The sequence below is a fragment of the Trypanosoma rangeli genome (assembly GCF_003719475.1).
Source record: "Trypanosoma rangeli strain AM80 chromosome Unknown Tra_15.4_contig_00073, whole genome shotgun sequence".
Classification (NCBI taxonomy): Eukaryota; Euglenozoa; class Kinetoplastea; order Trypanosomatida; family Trypanosomatidae; genus Trypanosoma; species Trypanosoma rangeli.
In genome coordinates, this window is record NW_021705817.1 from 6,702 (window position 1) to 23,710 (window position 17,009).

The 17,009-nt window shown below is 50.0% G+C and overlaps 8 protein-coding genes across 8 annotated transcripts in view, besides 24 other annotated features; all 8 read right to left on the minus strand.

Annotated features, from left to right (window-relative positions):
- Positions 1-106: 106 nt before the first annotated feature.
- On the minus strand, positions 107-805 carry TraAM80_02980 (putative ATP-binding cassette protein subfamily A,member 2; the record flags this gene model as incomplete). The annotated part of the gene is made up of 1 exon (XM_029379965.1): positions 107-805. The coding sequence occupies one exon, from the start codon at positions 803-805 to the stop codon at positions 107-109; it is 699 nt and encodes a 232-aa protein (XP_029240181.1).
- Positions 806-2,312: 1,507 nt separating this feature from the next.
- Positions 2,313-2,354: a sequence feature (A-rich).
- Positions 2,355-2,457: 103 nt separating this feature from the next.
- Positions 2,458-2,503: a microsatellite.
- Positions 2,504-2,510: 7 nt separating this feature from the next.
- Positions 2,511-2,543: a microsatellite.
- A 96-nt stretch (positions 2,544-2,639) lies between these two features.
- Positions 2,640-2,662: a microsatellite.
- Positions 2,663-2,879: 217 nt separating this feature from the next.
- Positions 2,880-2,941: a sequence feature (A-rich).
- Positions 2,942-3,271: 330 nt separating this feature from the next.
- Positions 3,272-3,369: a sequence feature (GA-rich).
- A 242-nt stretch (positions 3,370-3,611) lies between these two features.
- Positions 3,612-3,630: a microsatellite.
- Positions 3,631-4,002: 372 nt separating this feature from the next.
- Positions 4,003-4,062: a sequence feature (A-rich).
- Positions 4,063-4,301: 239 nt separating this feature from the next.
- Positions 4,302-4,331: a microsatellite.
- Positions 4,331-4,354: a microsatellite.
- Positions 4,355-4,462: 108 nt separating this feature from the next.
- Positions 4,463-4,490: a microsatellite.
- Positions 4,491-4,620: 130 nt separating this feature from the next.
- Positions 4,621-4,657: a microsatellite.
- Positions 4,655-4,673: a microsatellite.
- Positions 4,674-4,985: 312 nt separating this feature from the next.
- Positions 4,986-5,024: a sequence feature (A-rich).
- Positions 5,025-5,559: 535 nt separating this feature from the next.
- Positions 5,560-5,592: a microsatellite.
- A 10-nt stretch (positions 5,593-5,602) lies between these two features.
- Positions 5,603-6,151, minus strand: TraAM80_02981 (S-phase kinase-associated protein; the record flags this gene model as incomplete). Its single annotated transcript, XM_029379966.1, has 1 exon — positions 5,603-6,151. One exon carries the CDS (start codon positions 6,149-6,151, stop codon positions 5,603-5,605), a length of 549 nt encoding a protein of 182 aa, XP_029240182.1.
- A 614-nt stretch (positions 6,152-6,765) lies between these two features.
- Positions 6,766-8,352, minus strand: TraAM80_02982 (uncharacterized protein; the record flags this gene model as incomplete). The annotated part of the gene is made up of 1 exon (XM_029379967.1): positions 6,766-8,352. The coding sequence occupies one exon, from the start codon at positions 8,350-8,352 to the stop codon at positions 6,766-6,768; it is 1,587 nt and encodes a 528-aa protein (XP_029240183.1).
- Positions 8,353-8,666: 314 nt separating this feature from the next.
- Positions 8,667-8,698: a microsatellite.
- Positions 8,699-8,723: 25 nt separating this feature from the next.
- TraAM80_02983 (40S ribosomal protein S15a) lies at positions 8,724-9,116 on the minus strand (the record flags this gene model as incomplete). Its single annotated transcript, XM_029379968.1, has 1 exon — positions 8,724-9,116. The coding sequence occupies one exon, from the start codon at positions 9,114-9,116 to the stop codon at positions 8,724-8,726; it is 393 nt and encodes a 130-aa protein (XP_029240184.1).
- A 146-nt stretch (positions 9,117-9,262) lies between these two features.
- Positions 9,263-9,294: a sequence feature (A-rich).
- Positions 9,295-9,437: 143 nt separating this feature from the next.
- On the minus strand, positions 9,438-10,463 carry TraAM80_02984 (methyltransferase; the record flags this gene model as incomplete). The annotated part of the gene is made up of 1 exon (XM_029379969.1): positions 9,438-10,463. One exon carries the CDS (start codon positions 10,461-10,463, stop codon positions 9,438-9,440), a length of 1,026 nt encoding a protein of 341 aa, XP_029240185.1.
- Positions 10,464-10,586: 123 nt separating this feature from the next.
- Positions 10,587-10,611: a microsatellite.
- A 139-nt stretch (positions 10,612-10,750) lies between these two features.
- Positions 10,751-10,767: a microsatellite.
- Positions 10,767-10,793: a microsatellite.
- A 77-nt stretch (positions 10,794-10,870) lies between these two features.
- Positions 10,871-12,211, minus strand: TraAM80_02985 (preprotein translocase subunit YidC; the record flags this gene model as incomplete). The annotated part of the gene is made up of 1 exon (XM_029379970.1): positions 10,871-12,211. One exon carries the CDS (start codon positions 12,209-12,211, stop codon positions 10,871-10,873), a length of 1,341 nt encoding a protein of 446 aa, XP_029240186.1.
- Positions 12,212-12,346: 135 nt separating this feature from the next.
- Positions 12,347-12,392: a sequence feature (A-rich).
- Positions 12,393-12,472: 80 nt separating this feature from the next.
- Positions 12,473-12,503: a microsatellite.
- Positions 12,504-12,593: 90 nt separating this feature from the next.
- Positions 12,594-12,621: a microsatellite.
- A 109-nt stretch (positions 12,622-12,730) lies between these two features.
- Positions 12,731-14,719, minus strand: TraAM80_02986 (eukaryotic release factor 3; the record flags this gene model as incomplete). The annotated part of the gene is made up of 1 exon (XM_029379971.1): positions 12,731-14,719. The coding sequence occupies one exon, from the start codon at positions 14,717-14,719 to the stop codon at positions 12,731-12,733; it is 1,989 nt and encodes a 662-aa protein (XP_029240187.1).
- Positions 14,720-14,965: 246 nt separating this feature from the next.
- Positions 14,966-14,988: a microsatellite.
- Positions 14,989-15,266: 278 nt separating this feature from the next.
- The window catches only part of TraAM80_02987 (putative protein transport protein Sec31), a gene marked incomplete at both ends in the record, with an annotated part of 4,140 nt that continues 2,397 nt past the window's right edge, over positions 15,267-17,009 (minus strand). The window contains one exon of the mRNA XM_029379972.1: positions 15,267-17,009. This exon is cut by the window's right edge and continues 2,397 nt beyond it. Coding sequence (XP_029240188.1) covers positions 15,267-17,009 — 1,743 coding nt within the window.

A 17,009-nucleotide genomic window follows, 5' to 3' on the forward strand; every position in this document is an offset into this window, starting at 1 on the left:
CTCATGCCGCCGAAAAGTTCGTGGAAAAATGAAACCGCAGCCCCAACAGCGAATGCACTCGGTGACAAAAATGACGCAGCAAGCTTTCCTGAGGCAGGGAACTCCGTCACCGGAAAGAGGGGAATCGCGCAGGCAAAGTAGATAAGCGCCGCGAAAATGGCGGCATGCCTGACGCTGTTAAACAGCGTCTCCAAAAGACCCGACGGCACGACCGCGGAAGGGCCAAAGAGAAACGCGAGTATAAAAATACAAAGGTAGTTTGGTTTGTCCTTGACAGGTACGCCAACTTCACCATCAATGACATAATCAGGCTTGTAGCGCGGTACTGCACCACGCACAGAATAAACCACACAGAATACATAATGCTCTTGGACAGACCCATAATTAACATCGCCTCGCAAAGGTGCAGCTCCTTTCCCACAGCAATACTCCTCGTTAGCTGTGAAACACAGTACAGAAACCCCATTATGAGAATGAGAGGTGTCAGTTGTATAGAAGGAGTCAAAAAGAATAGATTGTTAAATGCTTCTGTAAATTTAGGACCAACCTGCAGAGAAAAGTGGGCATTCACACCCTTAACTGCATTAACATGTAGTCGGAGAGAACATCCTGCAGCGTCAAAAAATCCTGAAAGGAGGCACAGTTCATCACTATAATTAATCAGTCCCCAACGGCAATCAATCTCCAAGATTCTCTTTATCGTCTGTAAAACAGATGCGTTAAAGCGGATAGCCACTTCGCAAGTCTCTGGTGAGATGTAGTTGATTTGTACAACACCCCATATAGATCTATCCTCGCCTAACATCGACTCCAGAGTGTCCGCATCGACTATCCCGCTGTAATCGTAGGAGACACATTGAGGAATGTCGTCAAAGTACTTCACAAGAGCAGCGGTAGCATCCGAGAGAGGGTAAAGTTCGCCAATGCCATAAAAAACGGTGGAAATTGCTGCACAAACCCAGCTTTCATTACTTATTGCTCGGTATACGCACGTTCATGGACTCAGTTAATCCCGTGTTTTGATGTGAAGTATTCTTCCTCTTGAACGCCACGGAAGCATCTCCAAAACGTTGGATATCGTGTTGTAGCAGAACGAGTGCGGAGCACCGCTCTCCCATGTCGCACAGACAATGGTTTCTTCAGGATCTGGTAAGACACACTCCTGAAGACGAATAATGGGTTGACGACACTTTGGTTATTGTAGCAGATGCATTGGCCGAATAGTTGGAGGAGCTCTTCGGATTTAGTAGCATTCTCCACCTAGAGATAACTTTCCTCCGTGCATGAATAGCGAATAACAATTGCCCATGAAAATATGCTTCCTGCAGGAAAGGTGATAACAGGCATAAACAACCCGTAGATTGACCCACAAGGTGACTGTCGCTGCATCTGCAATACACGACGTATTGCTATGCCAAATTGCATACTGCAGTACCTCTTTTTGGAGTGAGTGGCATCACTTTCTCGAGTATTGAAGTCCTTGCCGTTTCTTGTGTCGGTGGTATTGTTTGCCTCAACTGAGCTTTCCCTTCTGCCGCTGAATGTTCCGGAGCTCGTCGATGAACAAAGGAAGGACAAACCTCATTTTCCTGCCGTTGGATTGTGTCACTGCCCGGGTTGGGAAGGCAGCCGCTCACTTCATCTGTGTTCAAAAAAGGCCGTTCAACTCCACCCCACCCACCCACCCCGCAGTCGCTCAAATTTGCTGCACTCATGCATGAGTAAGCACTTGTGACTGTCCTACCCCGCACCACACCTTTGCTTGAAGAGCTATTTCTTTCCTGGCTCCCTCCCCCCACCTCTACGCCACGCGCCGCCCTAAATTTGTCGTACCATTTATGGTGTCGTCCTCTGCGCCGAAGGCAAAATTACGTTTCTAGAGGAAATGCGCCTGCTTAGTGATGATGCTCACTGCCGGTGTTTAGAAGAGGCAATTTGGACAGATAATTTGTTCTACGTTGACTTGTGACTGTTGTATTTATTCATCCCTGTTGCCTCCTACCACATCGTCGTTGCGGTTGAGCCAACTCTCACACGTTCATTTGTTTCTGATGAGTTACTCTCAATAAACAAGCGAAATACAAGCCAATTACGCAAACACATTTTTTTTACGTACGCTGACCATTAACAGCGCAAGCAATGCGGGCGCACTTGCGTGATATTCATGCTTTTTTTTTTGTGTGTGCCTATGTTTGTGTACGAAGGGCCACAGTGGTGTCGTGCAAAATTGCCGCTAATACAACATTGGCAGTCCAACTTCATTTGAGGTCACCGTTGACGCTGCTCACACCGCGTGGTCTTTTTTTCGCAGCAGAAAGAAGAAAAGAGAAAAACGACAAGGCAAACCGAGAAGAACGCTAGAGCAGGCGCACACACCGCAGAAGAAAAGTCGGAATGCAGGAGCACACCCCGTAGGGGCCACGTTGTGGCGAACCAACGCCACCAATTTCGAATTTCTTGTTTTGTTTTTTGTTGTTTTGTTGTTTTGTTGTTTTGTTGTTTTTTGGTGCTTTTTTTTTCGTTTTTTGTTTTTTTTTGTTTTTATGGAGCGTCGTCCAACAGTTCGTAATCCTGCGCAACCGTACGCAAAGAGTAAAAAAAAAAAAAACATATCGCCACTTCGGGCCGCGTACTTCAGCTGGTGGTGGGGTTGTGGTGGTGGGTCGCGCGCCCACCTTTTCTTACGTACGCCGGTGCCTGCCTGAAAGTGTCACCCGCCCACAATGGCCGCAGCCACACGTTGCTGCCCAAAACCCGTCCCACTCCTCACCCCCGCCCGCGTTTACACGTGTCAACGCGACCTCACCCCCACTCCGCACGCTCCTACACCTCTCACACCCGCGCTTCACTACACGTGCCCGCTCCGCGAGCAACGAGGCAACCAGAAACCAAAATAAAAGAAAAAAAAACAATAAAAAAAGCACCGGAAAAAAAAAAAAACTTACTGGTGAGTGTTTCCGGGGGCTACTGATGTGATGTGAGAACGGTAGGAGTGGCGTTCACGCAGTGTGGAGCCACGGAGAGCGGCTAAGGTTGACGCGAGACCGCCGAAAACCCGGTCAGGCGCTCGACACGTCAAAACATCATTATTTGTATGTAAGGAAACGGTGCGGCGTTGGACGTTACCACCTTCTCATGACGTGCCGTCGTGGCCTGTGGGTGCGTACAGGTGTCAATGGGTGGTGGCGCTCCGCCTCTCACGTCATTCCTCCCCCACCCCACCGGCCACCAGACAAGTACAGTTGTTGCTGCTGTTGCAGAAGGGGGGCCGAAAACAAAAAAAAACACACACACATAAAAAAAAGCAAACGAAAACAAAAAAAAAAAGGAAATTTACCAAAAAAACGAAGAAAGAGACAAAAGAAAAAAGTGAAAAGCCGCCAACGGAAAAGCTACCCAAATTAAAAAAAATGAAAAGGTGGAGAAAGGATGAGCCCAGGAGAAGGGCAAACACAAGGAGCAAAAGAGAAACAGAGAGGGAAACATACACACACACACAGGGCAACTCAAAAAGAATGCAATCATGCGGCGAAAAGAGGGCCGAGAAACAGCAGCAGGATGCAAATAACAAAACCACAACAAAGAGGTAAAAACGGAAAAAGAACAGCTGCATATATATATATATATATACCTCCATGGAGATGACAAAAACGCACACACAGACATATAAATTTACGTGCTGTCCGCCGAGGGGGCGCAGCGCAGAAACGACAAAAATTTAGGCCCAGTGTATTTCTTATCGCTCGCCCCTTTCCTCCTCCTCCTTCCACCATACCTGGTGTCTGCCTCAGCGTTCTCTGCTTGCCCCTCAAAACACGTCTTGCCATGTCGCATTTCCTCCGCCCCGCAGACACCATGCGAGGCGGCTGTGTCTCACTCATCCTCGCGGCCTCGACAAAAACAACACATGCGCACAAAAAAATATTTTGGGAAGCCAAAACCACCCTCGGCAATGGCGGGTGAGAAGGACCAAAGCGAATCAACGAGGAGGGGTGAAAAGCAAAAGGAAGAACAAACACGGAAAGGAAAAAAAAAAAGAAGAGAGAGAAAAAAATAAATAAAAATCTTAAAAGGAAGATAGCCCACAATAACCTGTTATATATGTACATATGTTTGTACGCCCATAGATGAAGTCCGTGTATTATTTAAAAAAAAAAAAAAAATTAACCGCACCGCGGGACGAACAAAGAAAAGAAATACAATCAACAACAGGCAAACAAAAAGAAAAACGGAGTGACAAAAGCTTTGCTGAACCTCATGTTTCGTGTGCACTTCAATGCTATATCCGTGCTACACCTCGCCTTTCCCCCTCTCTCTCTCGCTCTCTCTCTATACATATATATATATATGTATAGAGAGAGGGAGTCATTTTTCAACTTTTCTTGTTCTGTCCGTCGTTTTATTGGTTCTTTTTGTTTACAGTTCTGCCATCCTCTCTCCGCCGCCTATTTAACACCGTTTCATATATATATATATATATATATATATATTTCTTGTCGTCACCGCGTTCGTGTGTTCGTCCTCTCTCATGCTACGTTAGATGCAAAATAAATTGCTGTATGTTCCTCACTTTTCCCGATCGTGGTGTCCATCGCAGATTACGTCCGCCCAAACCCCATCCTTCTACCGCTGCTGCTGCTGTGTGTGTGCTGCTTCTCTCTCTCTCTCTCTCTTACCCGCCCACCCCACGCATGCACGTCAACAAGGAACAAAGCGGCATCACTCACTCAATTGTTATTCGCGACGGGGGGTGTTGCCTCCTCCTGCTTCTGCATCTTTGATATTTCTATTACGACTTTCACTCCCGCCATGGACTCCACCCACCCCGCAACGCCTCATGTTGGCTCTTTGTTCCTTTTTCCTCCCTTTCCCTCTCCTCGCACCTCTCAGTGCCGCGTGCCGTTGTCCCCCTCCACTTCCCCCACCCTACCGGCTTACTCCTCTTTCCTTCACCTCCTCTTCGTCTTCAGCTTCTGTCATCCGAGAAACAACAAACAAACGAAAAATAAATTTAAAAAAAAACATTCATTTCCTCTGCCCTGCTTGTTCTTCGTTTCATCTACCATATGGCATCTGCTTTTTACCACACACTTCTTATTCCCTCCTCACCATTTTCTCTCCTTTGTCCTTATGGGGAGCACGCGAAGAGCCTTCCCACGCGTCTTCCCTCAGGCCCTTTTTTCCTCCTCGCGCGCACCCCCACCTTTTTTTCCAGCGTTGTCCCTTTCACTCTTTTTTCGTGGTTATTTGCCACCTCATTTACTGCTCTTCTTCACCGCCCCACCCCCGTCAGCTACAGTCACGCACGCATTTCTTCGTTTTTTTTTTAATTACTTTCCACCCCGCGCGAAGAAGCGTCGTGCCTGGATTTCATCCTCTCTGTTCAGCGCTTTGGGGGCGTGCATGAGATGCGGTGTTGCATGTGCTAAAGATTACGGCGCTCAAAGAAAAACATTAAAGAGATAACTTTTTTCACTCTCTCTCATTGCATCGGAAACCAGACAAATACGTATCATTTTCTCTTATTTCCCCAGTTTTCATTATCATTTCTATCTACAGATATATATATATATATATATATATATGTATATAGTTCTTCCTACTATGCCTCCTCACACCACCTGTTTTCCTCACGGATTTTCTCCTCTTCCTCTGGTGTGAAATCACTCTCAATGTTGAACAGGGCGCGAATCTGCTCCGCCGTCTTCCCACGAATCATGCTGGCGACGCACGCACACGTTAGGTCTAGCAGGTCCTTTATGTTCAGGAAGTTTGCCGCCATGATGACATCAATGAGCACCTCATGCTGCTTCTCGTCATGGTTCTTGACAAGGTGCGTGAACAGAAAGTCATGATCCCACGGGGAAATGATGGTGTCAATCTTTGATTTAAGCGGTTTCTCAATGGGTTCGGCTCTGTTCTGGTAGTGATGCTCCATGTACTCAATCACCAGCCGCAGCGTGCGTCCAGAGACGTTTGGAATAGGAATGATTGGCTCCATATCACCTTGATCATCAAGCATGTCCTTTAGCAGACCAGACATCATCGCCGCTTCCCGAAGGATCTTTAACTCTTCCGGTGGCTGATCATTACTTTGCAGGACGCAATACTTGGTAAAGTCTACCTCGTTTGAGCCGCCTTCCTCCGGCATCGCTTTTTTATCTCTCACGGTCGCGCGCCTGCACGTGTGCGTAGTACCTTTTCGGTTCCCTCGTCCACTGATCTTCTTTGTGGTCGGCGTATTACCTACTCCTTAGGTGGCTCCGCTTCCTCTAAGCCACTTGGTTCTGCTCGGACGCAAAAAAGCAACAACAAGCAAAAGAAATTAAAAAAAGAATCGTGAAGGAAACGCACCAAAAAAAAAAAAACGGTTGAGCCCTCCCATGCATTGGCAGACACATTTGTGCAGTAACCGTACATGCATAAAACTTGTTTTTGTCAAACTCACTCAGATTCCTTCTAGCAGGTCTCAACTCAACCGCGGCAGGAGATGAGCGAGAGAAAGAGCAAGGACACGATACCCGCCCGCGTGCAGCAGCTGCACTGTGGCGCGGTTTCTTTGAGTGCACAACGGCCACAACGCAGCGAAACACCGAAAAGCATTAAATAGAGCGAGAAATACCCCTCGTTGTCCCTCCCACACACACACACAAGGACCACAAACGGAAAAACAAAACACGGCACCTAACAAAAAAAAAAAAAAACTACCAAATGTAGGGTAAAAAGGGAAAAAATTAAGAAGTGGAAAGCATAACACCCCTGTTTTCAGGTGGCTGACTTGGTCCCGCGAGAAGCGCCCGTTGCCTGCTCCAGCACTTCTTGTTGGTAGGTGCGTAGCACCACCTTACTCTTCACCCCAACACATTCCTTGCACTTGTACCCATTCTTACGACGGGTCATCTCGCGATCAAAGCGCCCACACACGACACAATAAATCTGCGGAGTATTTGTTTGCAATTGCACCTGGTGGCTCTGCAAAACATCGGTGTCCACCTTCACAGCCTCGCTGACCTCTTCGTGCCGTGTGCGACGCATAATGACATCTGTGTCAGTAAAGTTCATGTCACGATTCCGCTCATCCCTGTCGCTGTCCTCATCGTAATGCAGCAAGCCGTCCGCCCGCACACCGTAGTCTGAGGCAATGGCGTGGTGCACAAGTTCCTCAATCGTTGGATCGCGGCCGTATGCCACCACCGCCTCGCCAAACCCGTCTTCAGTTCCAGTTGTGGCTGTTACAGCTCCACCTCGTTTTTTGGAGGTGTTATTCTGCGCATTTTCCTCGGCGTTGTCGTCCTCAGCGTTCTCTTGATCAACGAGCTTTCCACGTTGATAGAAGATTGTAGCAATGGTGTCTTCAACCACGTCATTAATATTGAGGGCGGTGTCAATGTTGCTTCGAATGCTGCGGTTATTATCGTCCTTCATGTACATGGGAACCACAGCCATCTCCTCATCGAGTTTTCTGCGACCAAAGGCCGCGCGATGCATTAAAGCTACAGGCAGTGTTTCAAAACACATGAGCAAGTCCTGAATGGCTGCGCTGACAGTCTCTCGCTCATGATCGGTGTCCCCCGTGTAGAGCAGTTTCAGTTTCAGCAAAATGTTCACCATAACACTCTGCCAGAAGCTAAAGAAGATGATGGTCTTAATACAAAGGAACTTGAGAAACGGCTTGGCGTAGTGCAGCTCCTTCTCCAGCTCCACCTCAAAGAGTACCAGGTAGTATAGCGACATCGTGAGACTAATATTGATGACAATGGAAATGTACGTGTACGCGTTGTTAAGGGTAAAGGCGCCCTCGTTGTAAAACCCCAGTGGATTCAGCAGCATCGCAAGGAAGGAGCATAACGGTTTGATGAGAGCGCATTGTAACACCCAACGCTTGCAACGGAGATAAAAGGCAGTGTCTAGCGGGTACGTGGGCAAACAACAGATCGGGAATAAGTGAACCCCCTTGTAGCGTTTTGCCTTTAGCGACCGCAGTAATTGGCCCTCCCCACCGCAGTATTTCAGCAACAAAATAAAGAACATGTACAGCACAAAACTCTCGTACGTGTCGCGAATTGTCTCAAGGAAAAAACGCATATCCAGCAGCACCACGGACAACAAGGAGAAAAGACCATAGATAGGAATCATTGCAATAATGCGAAGCACCAAAACCTGCAGCTGAGGATAGTCAAATCTGGCCACGTGATCACGCAAGTCAATAAATGACACAATGCAGGCGACAGTAACGCACACGCCTGCTGCGTACGTTACATTGGGATTTAGCACCCATCGCATGTCAATCCCTCTAATCTCACCAGTTGGCAATTCACCGCCGCCGGTGTGTGACGCCTCTCCGCCTGTCATAGACGCGGAGGTCGATGCGGATTACGAACACGAGTTATGCGTATCTTTTATTTGTGTACTCCTGCGCAGTGTGATGAGTTGCGTTCCCTCTCGCCACTGCCGAGAAGCGTCAGTAGCACACCATAAGGAAAGACAAAAAAGAAAAAGAAAAAGAGAGAAGGCTGTAACGCCACCAACATGGAGCCAAACAAACTTCCCCCGTACAAAACCGCACGCAGGTCAAGTGCGGGTGCACGGTGACGGCGCAGTGGCCAGGCAGTCTTCGGCAAATGTGGGATCTGTTGCTGCACCACACAAGCTGAAAGCGTAATCGCACAAAACACAAACAGGCAAACAAAAAAAGAAAAATTAACAGGCAAGAAACACAGCGCTTAGTAGAAGAAGCCAAGAACCTTTCCACCAGTGTTGCGGGCACGCGCCTCCTCGTGGTCCATGATGCCAAGCGACGTCGTAAGCACCACGAAGCCAAACTGACGGCTGGGAAGAATGTTCTTCACCCACTTCTCAAAGTCAGGGGCAGTGCAGTCGAAGCGGGGGCAGATGGCACCGCACTTGTTAAGGCGGCCGTTGAGATTCACCACAATTTTACCCGCACGGTGGTCGTCGATGATCTCAAACTCACCAATGTAGCCGTGCTTCTGCATCACCTGTAAGAACTTCACGACGACCTTGGACGACGGGCGAATAAGAACCTGACGCTTGCCACGGCGCTCCGCGCTCGCAATGCCGCGAAGCGCGTTGGCCAACACGCTCATCATCGTCATCCTTTGGCACGCTTTGTTCCTTGACTGCCTGTTGGCAACACGCGGTGCAGCCAGTAACCAAAAACACCAATAAAAAGAAGAAAAAACAACAGAAGAGATGCAAGCAAATCCCCGGCACGCAGCATGGGGTGGAAAGAGCGGAACTGAACAAAAGAAAAAAAAAGGAACAAAAGAAAAAGCAGGATGTCTTCCAAGTGATCGTCCTCCAGTTGCCCCCACTGTTTCCCGCCCACTCCATTGTTGTTTACCATCCGCAGCAACTGCTACGGCACCTCTCTATCCCCCACACCCTCACACACGTCCATGCACGGGAGCTCCGTCTCACCCACGGCCACGTCGCTGCTTCGCCCGCCGTTGGGGATTAGGCCGCAACCCGGACTGTACGTAATGGCCCTCGGCCAGTGCGTCAAGCCCGTGCACGACATCCAGCACTGTCTGCCGCTGCGTCAAAGCCTCACGGTGCCTACGGGCAAACTCCACCTTTGCACCCCGTAACACCTCCGTCGTGCGCCGCCCTGCCCATACAAACCACATGGAACGAAAGTGCGAATGCTCATTTCCTGCCCCTTTTGGGTGCCTAAAGTCGTAACAGCTGCGCGGAACCAAATAAAATGGTTCCGTGCCAATCGGAACTGTTTCCTTACTGCAGCCCTTATCCGTCTCCTTATTGATCTTGTTGATGGTGTCATCAAGTGGCTTTTCCGCGCCCGCTGGTGAATCCATCCTGACAAAGGGGGGCGGTTGTAGAGCTGCAGCAGAAGCTTTTGGTCGGGTATGCCGCGGTGCGTTGATGTCACCTTTACCAGACGGTGGCGCAGCGGTAAAGTGCCGCCTCACCGCCGCTCTGTACCAGTCCTTCGTGGCCGTATAGTCGGGCACCAAAAAAGCAAAAGGTTTTTTTGCTGTCACTAGGTAGTCAAAGAGCCGCTCAATGTGATCGCCACTAAACGGGGGGTTTGTGACGAGCATGTCGTAATCAAGCGGCACCTTCCCCTCCGCAATGTCCCTGTAAAAGTCCCTATTCTCGTGTATGACTCGCTGCACCCCCAGCGCGTTCCAGTGATGCAGAACCGTCCCAGCGCAGTAGTAGGGATCGTACACCACGAAGTTCTCAGGAGCGGACGGCCGCAGCAGCCGCTGCAGCTGGTCAACAACAACCGCAATGTCGCGGAGAGCCTCCATCGACGTCTCAAAGTGATCATTAAATTCCGCCTTAAAGGGGTGCGAAAGAGGCACAGCTGTGGCATCGTGCTCCGTCCGTGGCCGCACACGCACCGCCTGCTCCTCTTGCGGTGTCTCCCCACCACAGCCGTCACGCCCGCGTCGGCGGCTGCCCACCCCAGTCATCCCCCACGACCACCACCAGTAATGCAATGCCACGGCCTTCACAACAAATCGACGGTGACGCACCGCGGAGGCAACAAAGTTCAAAAGAAAGCAAAAGCACGCAAACCAACAAGCAATGAACAGTAAATATATATATATATATATATATCTCAGATAAACGCCATGAACTCACTCAGCCCGGAATCCCCACCACGCACTACACGGCAACCACAACAACAAAAAAGAAGTAAGAATGCGAACCGATATGTAGGCTTCGTCAATACTCATCCGTCAAATAGACAGACACACCGCCGCCGCCGCCGCCAACAACAACAATCAACATCAACAACACCCCGCGTTTATCTCACTCACTCAGCCTCTATTCCTCCATTTCTCACCCACCTTTCTCATAAGTTTGTTTTTATTTGTTACTTTCCTTTCGTTGCCGATTCCTTTGGGCTATTCCTTTCCCCGTTCTGATCTCGCGTTCCCCAGCGCCTTCTTCTTGACATGGGGAGATCGTCACCCTCGCTAAACACGACATCATCGTAGTCGTCCACCTTTTCAAACTTAGTCCTGCTGCGCTCCTCGCGAAGCGACTGTCGCTCCTCTTCACGTCGTGCCTGTTCCTCCTTTGAGGTGAACAGCCGCTCCATCAAGGACGGGCCTTTTACCACGTCGATGATTTGTGACTTCGCGGCCTGCGGAGGGTCAGGAAACCGAAAGAAATCGCGGAACGGCTGCCAACGCAGCAGCAGCGGCTGCAACAGGCCTGCCGTCGACAAGCCAATCCAGTACGCAAACATGGCAGAGGGCTGCGACGCAAACATGTAAACACCTGCAAGAGACCCTGCACGCACCGCCCAGCGGATGTAAATGCCAGAGGAGCTTCGCCCACCACGCTGCATTTGCTGGTTCATCTCAAAGTTCACTAAAAACATACCCGCACAAATGAACGGCAGCCCGTACGTTGGGTCCGGCATTGTCAGGTCCTTCACCCACAGAAACGGTGCCATCTCTAGGTCTGACTCGTATATCGCCAGGCGGCGAATAGAAAAAAAGGCTGACATGGTAACGGGGGCAGTGAGCATTGTAAGAAAGCTTTTCCATTGTGCACAGCCGTGCTTCCTCATCAGCGCATACTTCATTCGATTATAACCGTCCTTAATCACGCGCTTCTCTGCAGTGCTAAGTGTGCGATCATTCTTGGCCCGATTTTGGCTATTGGTGATCTCAGAAATCTGCGGGCCAATGTAGCTCATCCGCAGTGCGTTTCGGTGACTGTAGAGGGAGGGGATGAGGGTGCACAGACGCATGACAATACCGTAGAAAAGAAACACAAGGCCCCAACTTCCAAAATCGAACCCAAGAAAACCGTTGTGCCGCAGGCTGCGCATAATATCTATCTGCTTCTCCACCGGCTGCATGAAGCTCACAATCCACTCCCAGAAATCCTCAAGCCGTTCAAAAACACTTTTCTCTGGGCGAATGAAGTCATCCACTTCTTGCGGCTGCTGCGCGAACACATCCGGCAGCTCCTCCTCGATGTTGCGGTGCGACTCCCGCCCGACAATGGTGTCGCCTGCCCACTTCGCTGGATTCCAACTAATGCAACGCACACTCACCAACACCGCCGCCGGGCCACCTCGACGGCTGCCAAGAAAACCAAAGGCAGTCAACGCGGGCACGGCCACGGCGCCTGCCGCCGTGCCGCAAAAAGGAGTGATACGCTGAAGCGGCACCCTGCGCAGGGCAGCATGGAAGGACATCCTTCACAAATAGGAGAAGCAACTCAACAAGAGCACAAACAAGAAAGAAAAGGCAGAAGGACGAAGAGGCGGTGATGCCAAAGTTGTATTACTCCTTCCACTCACGCACATGAGGAAGGCCAGCAACCACGAGGCCAGACACGCACACAAACAAACAAACAGACGGATAAAAAAAAAAACATATATTTACCTTAACACGCCCACACCTTACGGAGGGTTCGTTCATACACACAACACGGTTCTGAGTCCCACAGCGTCATTTTGGTTTGTTTGTTTGTTTTTGCTTTTGTTTTTCACACGTCACTCGTGCAAGCATCACACCATTTTAAACAAAACAAAAACAAAAAAAAGGGAAATTTATTATCTGACAACACAAAAAGCAATATATATATATATATATATATATATATTAACCATGGAGAAAAAGGAAAGCGAAAAGGAAACAACACCACAATGTCCCTACCCCCAACGCTCATCATCCGCCGCTCCCCTCCCAGTACGCATACTTTCTCCCTCCTTTTACGACTTGCCAGATTTGACGAGTGACTCCTTGGTAGATTCGTAAAGTTTCATGACAAGACCAATAGCGATAGTTTTTCCGTCGTCGCGCAGCATAAATCGTCCCATTTTATCAAACTCCTTATGAGGCTCTAATACCACAGAACGTTCCAACTCCATACGTGCAATCACCACATCGCCAGCCTTTGCGTGGGTGGGCTCCTTTTCCAACACCCCACCTGTCTTTTTGTCAACTTTTGCCAGCAGCTTATGGAAACACGCCTCCTCTTGGGCGGCATGCGCATGTAGCATGACACGTGAGCCGGCGCAAATGATATTCTTAACGTCGAGAATCACCACACGAGCCTGAAAATACTCCACAGCGCGAAGCGAGGTTGGGATGGACGTGGCCACATAGCCTGCGTGAATGTCGCCCTCATCCAGACCACGCATCCGCAGGTGTACATTGTCGCCGGGATAACACTTTTCAAACTCTGTCGATTCAATGGAAATGCCCTCGACAAATGCCTCCAACTTGGTTGGGAGGATTTGAAGCTTTTCGCCAACTGCGATGGAACCAGACTCCACCTTTCCGTAGATGAATATACGCCCATCATCCTTATAGTAACCAACTAAGGGAATGCAAAGCACGTCGTTCTCACTTTTTGTCTCTGGCAACACGAGATTATCAATGAAGTCCATCATTGTGGGCCCCTTATACCATGGGCATATGTCGTCCGCGGAACGATGAATAAGGTTTTCCCCGGAAAGACCGGCAATGGGAATAAAGCAAAGATTTTTTCCTCTTTCCTCATCGTAGCCGTTTTGTCGAAGGAAGGGTTTCAGTTTTCCCACAATCTCATCATATCGACCCTTGTCCCACCCACACTCATCCATCTTGTTGATGACGCAGATCATTTGCTTTACACCACACGTGCGCACTAGCATCGCATGCTCCCGTGTCTGACCGCCCTTCTCAAATCCCGTCTCAAATTCACCTTTACGACTGGAAATGACAAGCACACAAATGTCTGCCTGTGTCGCTCCACCAATCATAGATGGCACAAAAGCCTTATGTCCTGGGGCGTCGAGAATCGTCACACGACGTTTTTCTGTCTCAATGTAGGCCGCACCTGTCTCGCGGGTGATACCTTTTGACCGCTCCTCCTCCGAGACATCCATAACGTAGGCGTATTCCCAACCCTCGCGGTGGTATACCTCGGCTTCCCGGCGCAGCTTGTCCATCTCACGCTGATCTACCAAACCCTTCTCCATGAGCAGGTGGCCGGAAATGGTGGACTTACCAGCATCCACGTGCCCACAGAATACAATGTTAAAATGCGGACGTGGATCGCGAACAAAGTCCTTTTTATTACTTTCACGTTGTTTTGCTATCTCCTTCTTCACGTATTCGCGCAGCTCCTCTGGAGACATCTTAGAGATCGAGGTCACGCCTTCCTTTTTATCGTCAGACGTTTTCGCCGCGGCAGAGGATCCCTCTTTGCTCTCCTCTTCTGCCTTGGTGTTCTCATTTTTTGGTTTGGCCTCCTCAGTCTTTTTTTTTCCGAGAGACAGCATGCCACCCTTCCCCTTTTTGGGCATTACCACGGGTTCCGAAGTGCCACCACCAAGTGAAAGTTTTCCCAAATCCACTTCAGCGACCTTTGTTTTTTCCTGTTGCCTCTGTGGAGCCGTGCCTGTAGTATTATCCACTGAGGTTGGAGAGGCATACCCACTGGAGTATTCACCTTGTGGCTGTAATGGCTGCTGTGGTGGCTGCTGCTGCTGCTGCTGCTGCTGCTGGGGTGGATAGTAGCCACCGGAGTAGCCGCCATAGCCCCCCCGTTGGGGTTGTTGTTGTGGTGGATAGTAGCCACCAGCATAACCACTGTAGCCGCCACCGCCCTGCTGCTGCTGCTGCTGCTGGGGTGGGTAGTAGCCCTGCTGACCTTGTGGGTTGTAGGCATTCGCATTGGGATTAAACCCACCCGGTTGGGCCCATCCAGACATTTTCCTTCTTAATCTCCTGCAATAGGCTTGCTAAGGCGATGCAGCAAAGAAAAGAAAAAAAAGCATTTAAAAAAGCCACAGTAAGCAGCATATGCACACACATAGGGAAAAGAAACAAAAAAAAAAAGCGAGTGCAAAGCACATGCAATGCTGCCGCAGCTCGAAGCAAGCATTAGTTTTGTTATTGCTACTATCTAGTGCCGTTGTCAATGGTTTGTTGTTCACCCTTGTCATGGCATTTCCTTCGTTTTGTTGTTCTTGTTGTTGTTTTCTTCCTGCTGAGTGGCAAGAAAACCAAGCGAAGTGTCCCACTCAAAAACAAAAACAAAAAGAGGCAATGATGCCCCGCGCGTCAACAACAAAAAAAGGCATAAAAAAGGGGGAAAAAAACTAAAAAAAAACATAACAACGTCTACAGGAAGCGAGGGAGGAAAAGGCTCCTTTCCTTCTTTTTCTTCGTGGCGAAGCGCACATACACAGAGAGGTAAAGGATAAACACAACCAACCGCGGTGACAACAACCCAGAAGTAGACGACAGTGGTCGTTGCTAATTAGGGGTCCTGTCGTTCCTCGACAAAAACTTGAGGTTCAGAAACGGCTGTATCACATCGAAGTGAGCATCGGAAAGCTGCCGCCAGGCATTCTTCGCATGAGGAGTTCCCATCGAATTCACATAATTGGTAATCAGAGAAACTACGTCCGGTGAGAGTGTACCACGCTGAAGCAATTTAAACAGCTCCAATGCCGCCTTTGAAGTCACCAACCGACGTTGAGCATTGCCAACCTGCTGAACGTCGGTGCAAAGTCGCTGAGCGAGTGCCTGGTACGCAGGGTTGAGGGAGGTGATGTCAAAACGCGACAAATCGGCATCACCAACCGTGTTGGCAGCAGCCAATGGCACACCACCTAGGGTACGGGAGGCCATCCCAGAAGGAAGCGCACTTCCACCGTACGGAGATGGGGTAAACGAGTTAGGCGCATTCGATGCCAAGCCATAGGGAGAAGGTGTCAAAGCTGCTGCCTGAGGTCGAGGCACAGTATTCTGAGGCATCAACTTGTTTTGTGGCAACGGTAAAGAGGACCGATAAGGTCCGTTTCCAGCACCATGAAAATTTGTCAAAGAGCTACTCGCTGAACCTTCTCTGGTTGGCGCACCTAAGGATGCATTACTGGGGGTCGGCATCATTGGTCGTGCTGGTGGAGGCGCAACCACCGAGGCTGCTGTGGCTGCAGACTGTGCTACTGGCATCCCCGATGCGGAGGAGTTGTTGTAAAGCGACGGGGCGCCTCCTTGGGGATTCAGATTATTGACTTGTGTATTATCTTTCACTCCTGCATTATGCGCGGTAGCGCTTGGAGGGACCCCTGACATTGGCTGAGTATGCCCGCTAAATACACCACCTTGTGGGAGAGGCCCTAACGATGCACCATGAGATGGCGGTGGCGGCGGAGCCGTACCAAGTCCTTGAGGTTGCATCGGTTGCCGCATTTGTTGTATTCCAGCAGGTTGAGGTGTCCCTACCGCTGGTTGTGCCCCAGGCATAGAAGGATCTCGTGAACCAGACGGCATTGGTGGTGGCAACAACGATTTATTGGGGTCAAGGTAGTTTTGCTGCGGTGCAGCGTAGCCGCCTTGTGCTGCGAATTGTGGTTGCTGTCGAGGTGGCACGGATGCCATATCATTGTTGTGGCCCTCAGAAGCCGGCGTAGGCGGGGGTCCAGAGAACATAGCACCCGCTTGCTTCATGGAAGAATACGAAGAAATAGGGTGGGGCATAAGACGAGTTGGTGCCGCTGTGCCAGTTGGGCCTTGGTTCAAGCCTGGTGGCATTGTATGCACAGCTGAACGGGGTGGCGGCACCATACCCTGTAACGGTGGTTGCTGCTGCTGCTGCTGCTGGCCAGGCATAGGGAATTGTTGCTGTTGCTGCTGGCCAGGTATGGGGAATTGTTGCTGTTGCTGCTGGCCAGGTATGGGGAATTGTTGCTGTTGCTGCTGGCCAGGTATGGGGAATTGTTGCTGTTGCTGCTGGCCAGGCATAGGGAATTGTTGCTGTTGCTGTTGCGACGGCTGCTGCTGCAGTTGTTGTTGTTGTGCCATGAAGGCAGCACATGATGGGCTCGGGGAATCCGACAGCGGCACGATGGCAAAGGGAAAAACAACCTGTCCGGCAGGCACTTTAAACTTCAGGCGGTCCACCATAACTGCTGCGCCGCGATTGCCAATACTCGCCGAGCGCTGCAGAACGGACGTCCCCTCCGACAGCATCCCATCTCCCACCAGCTTCAT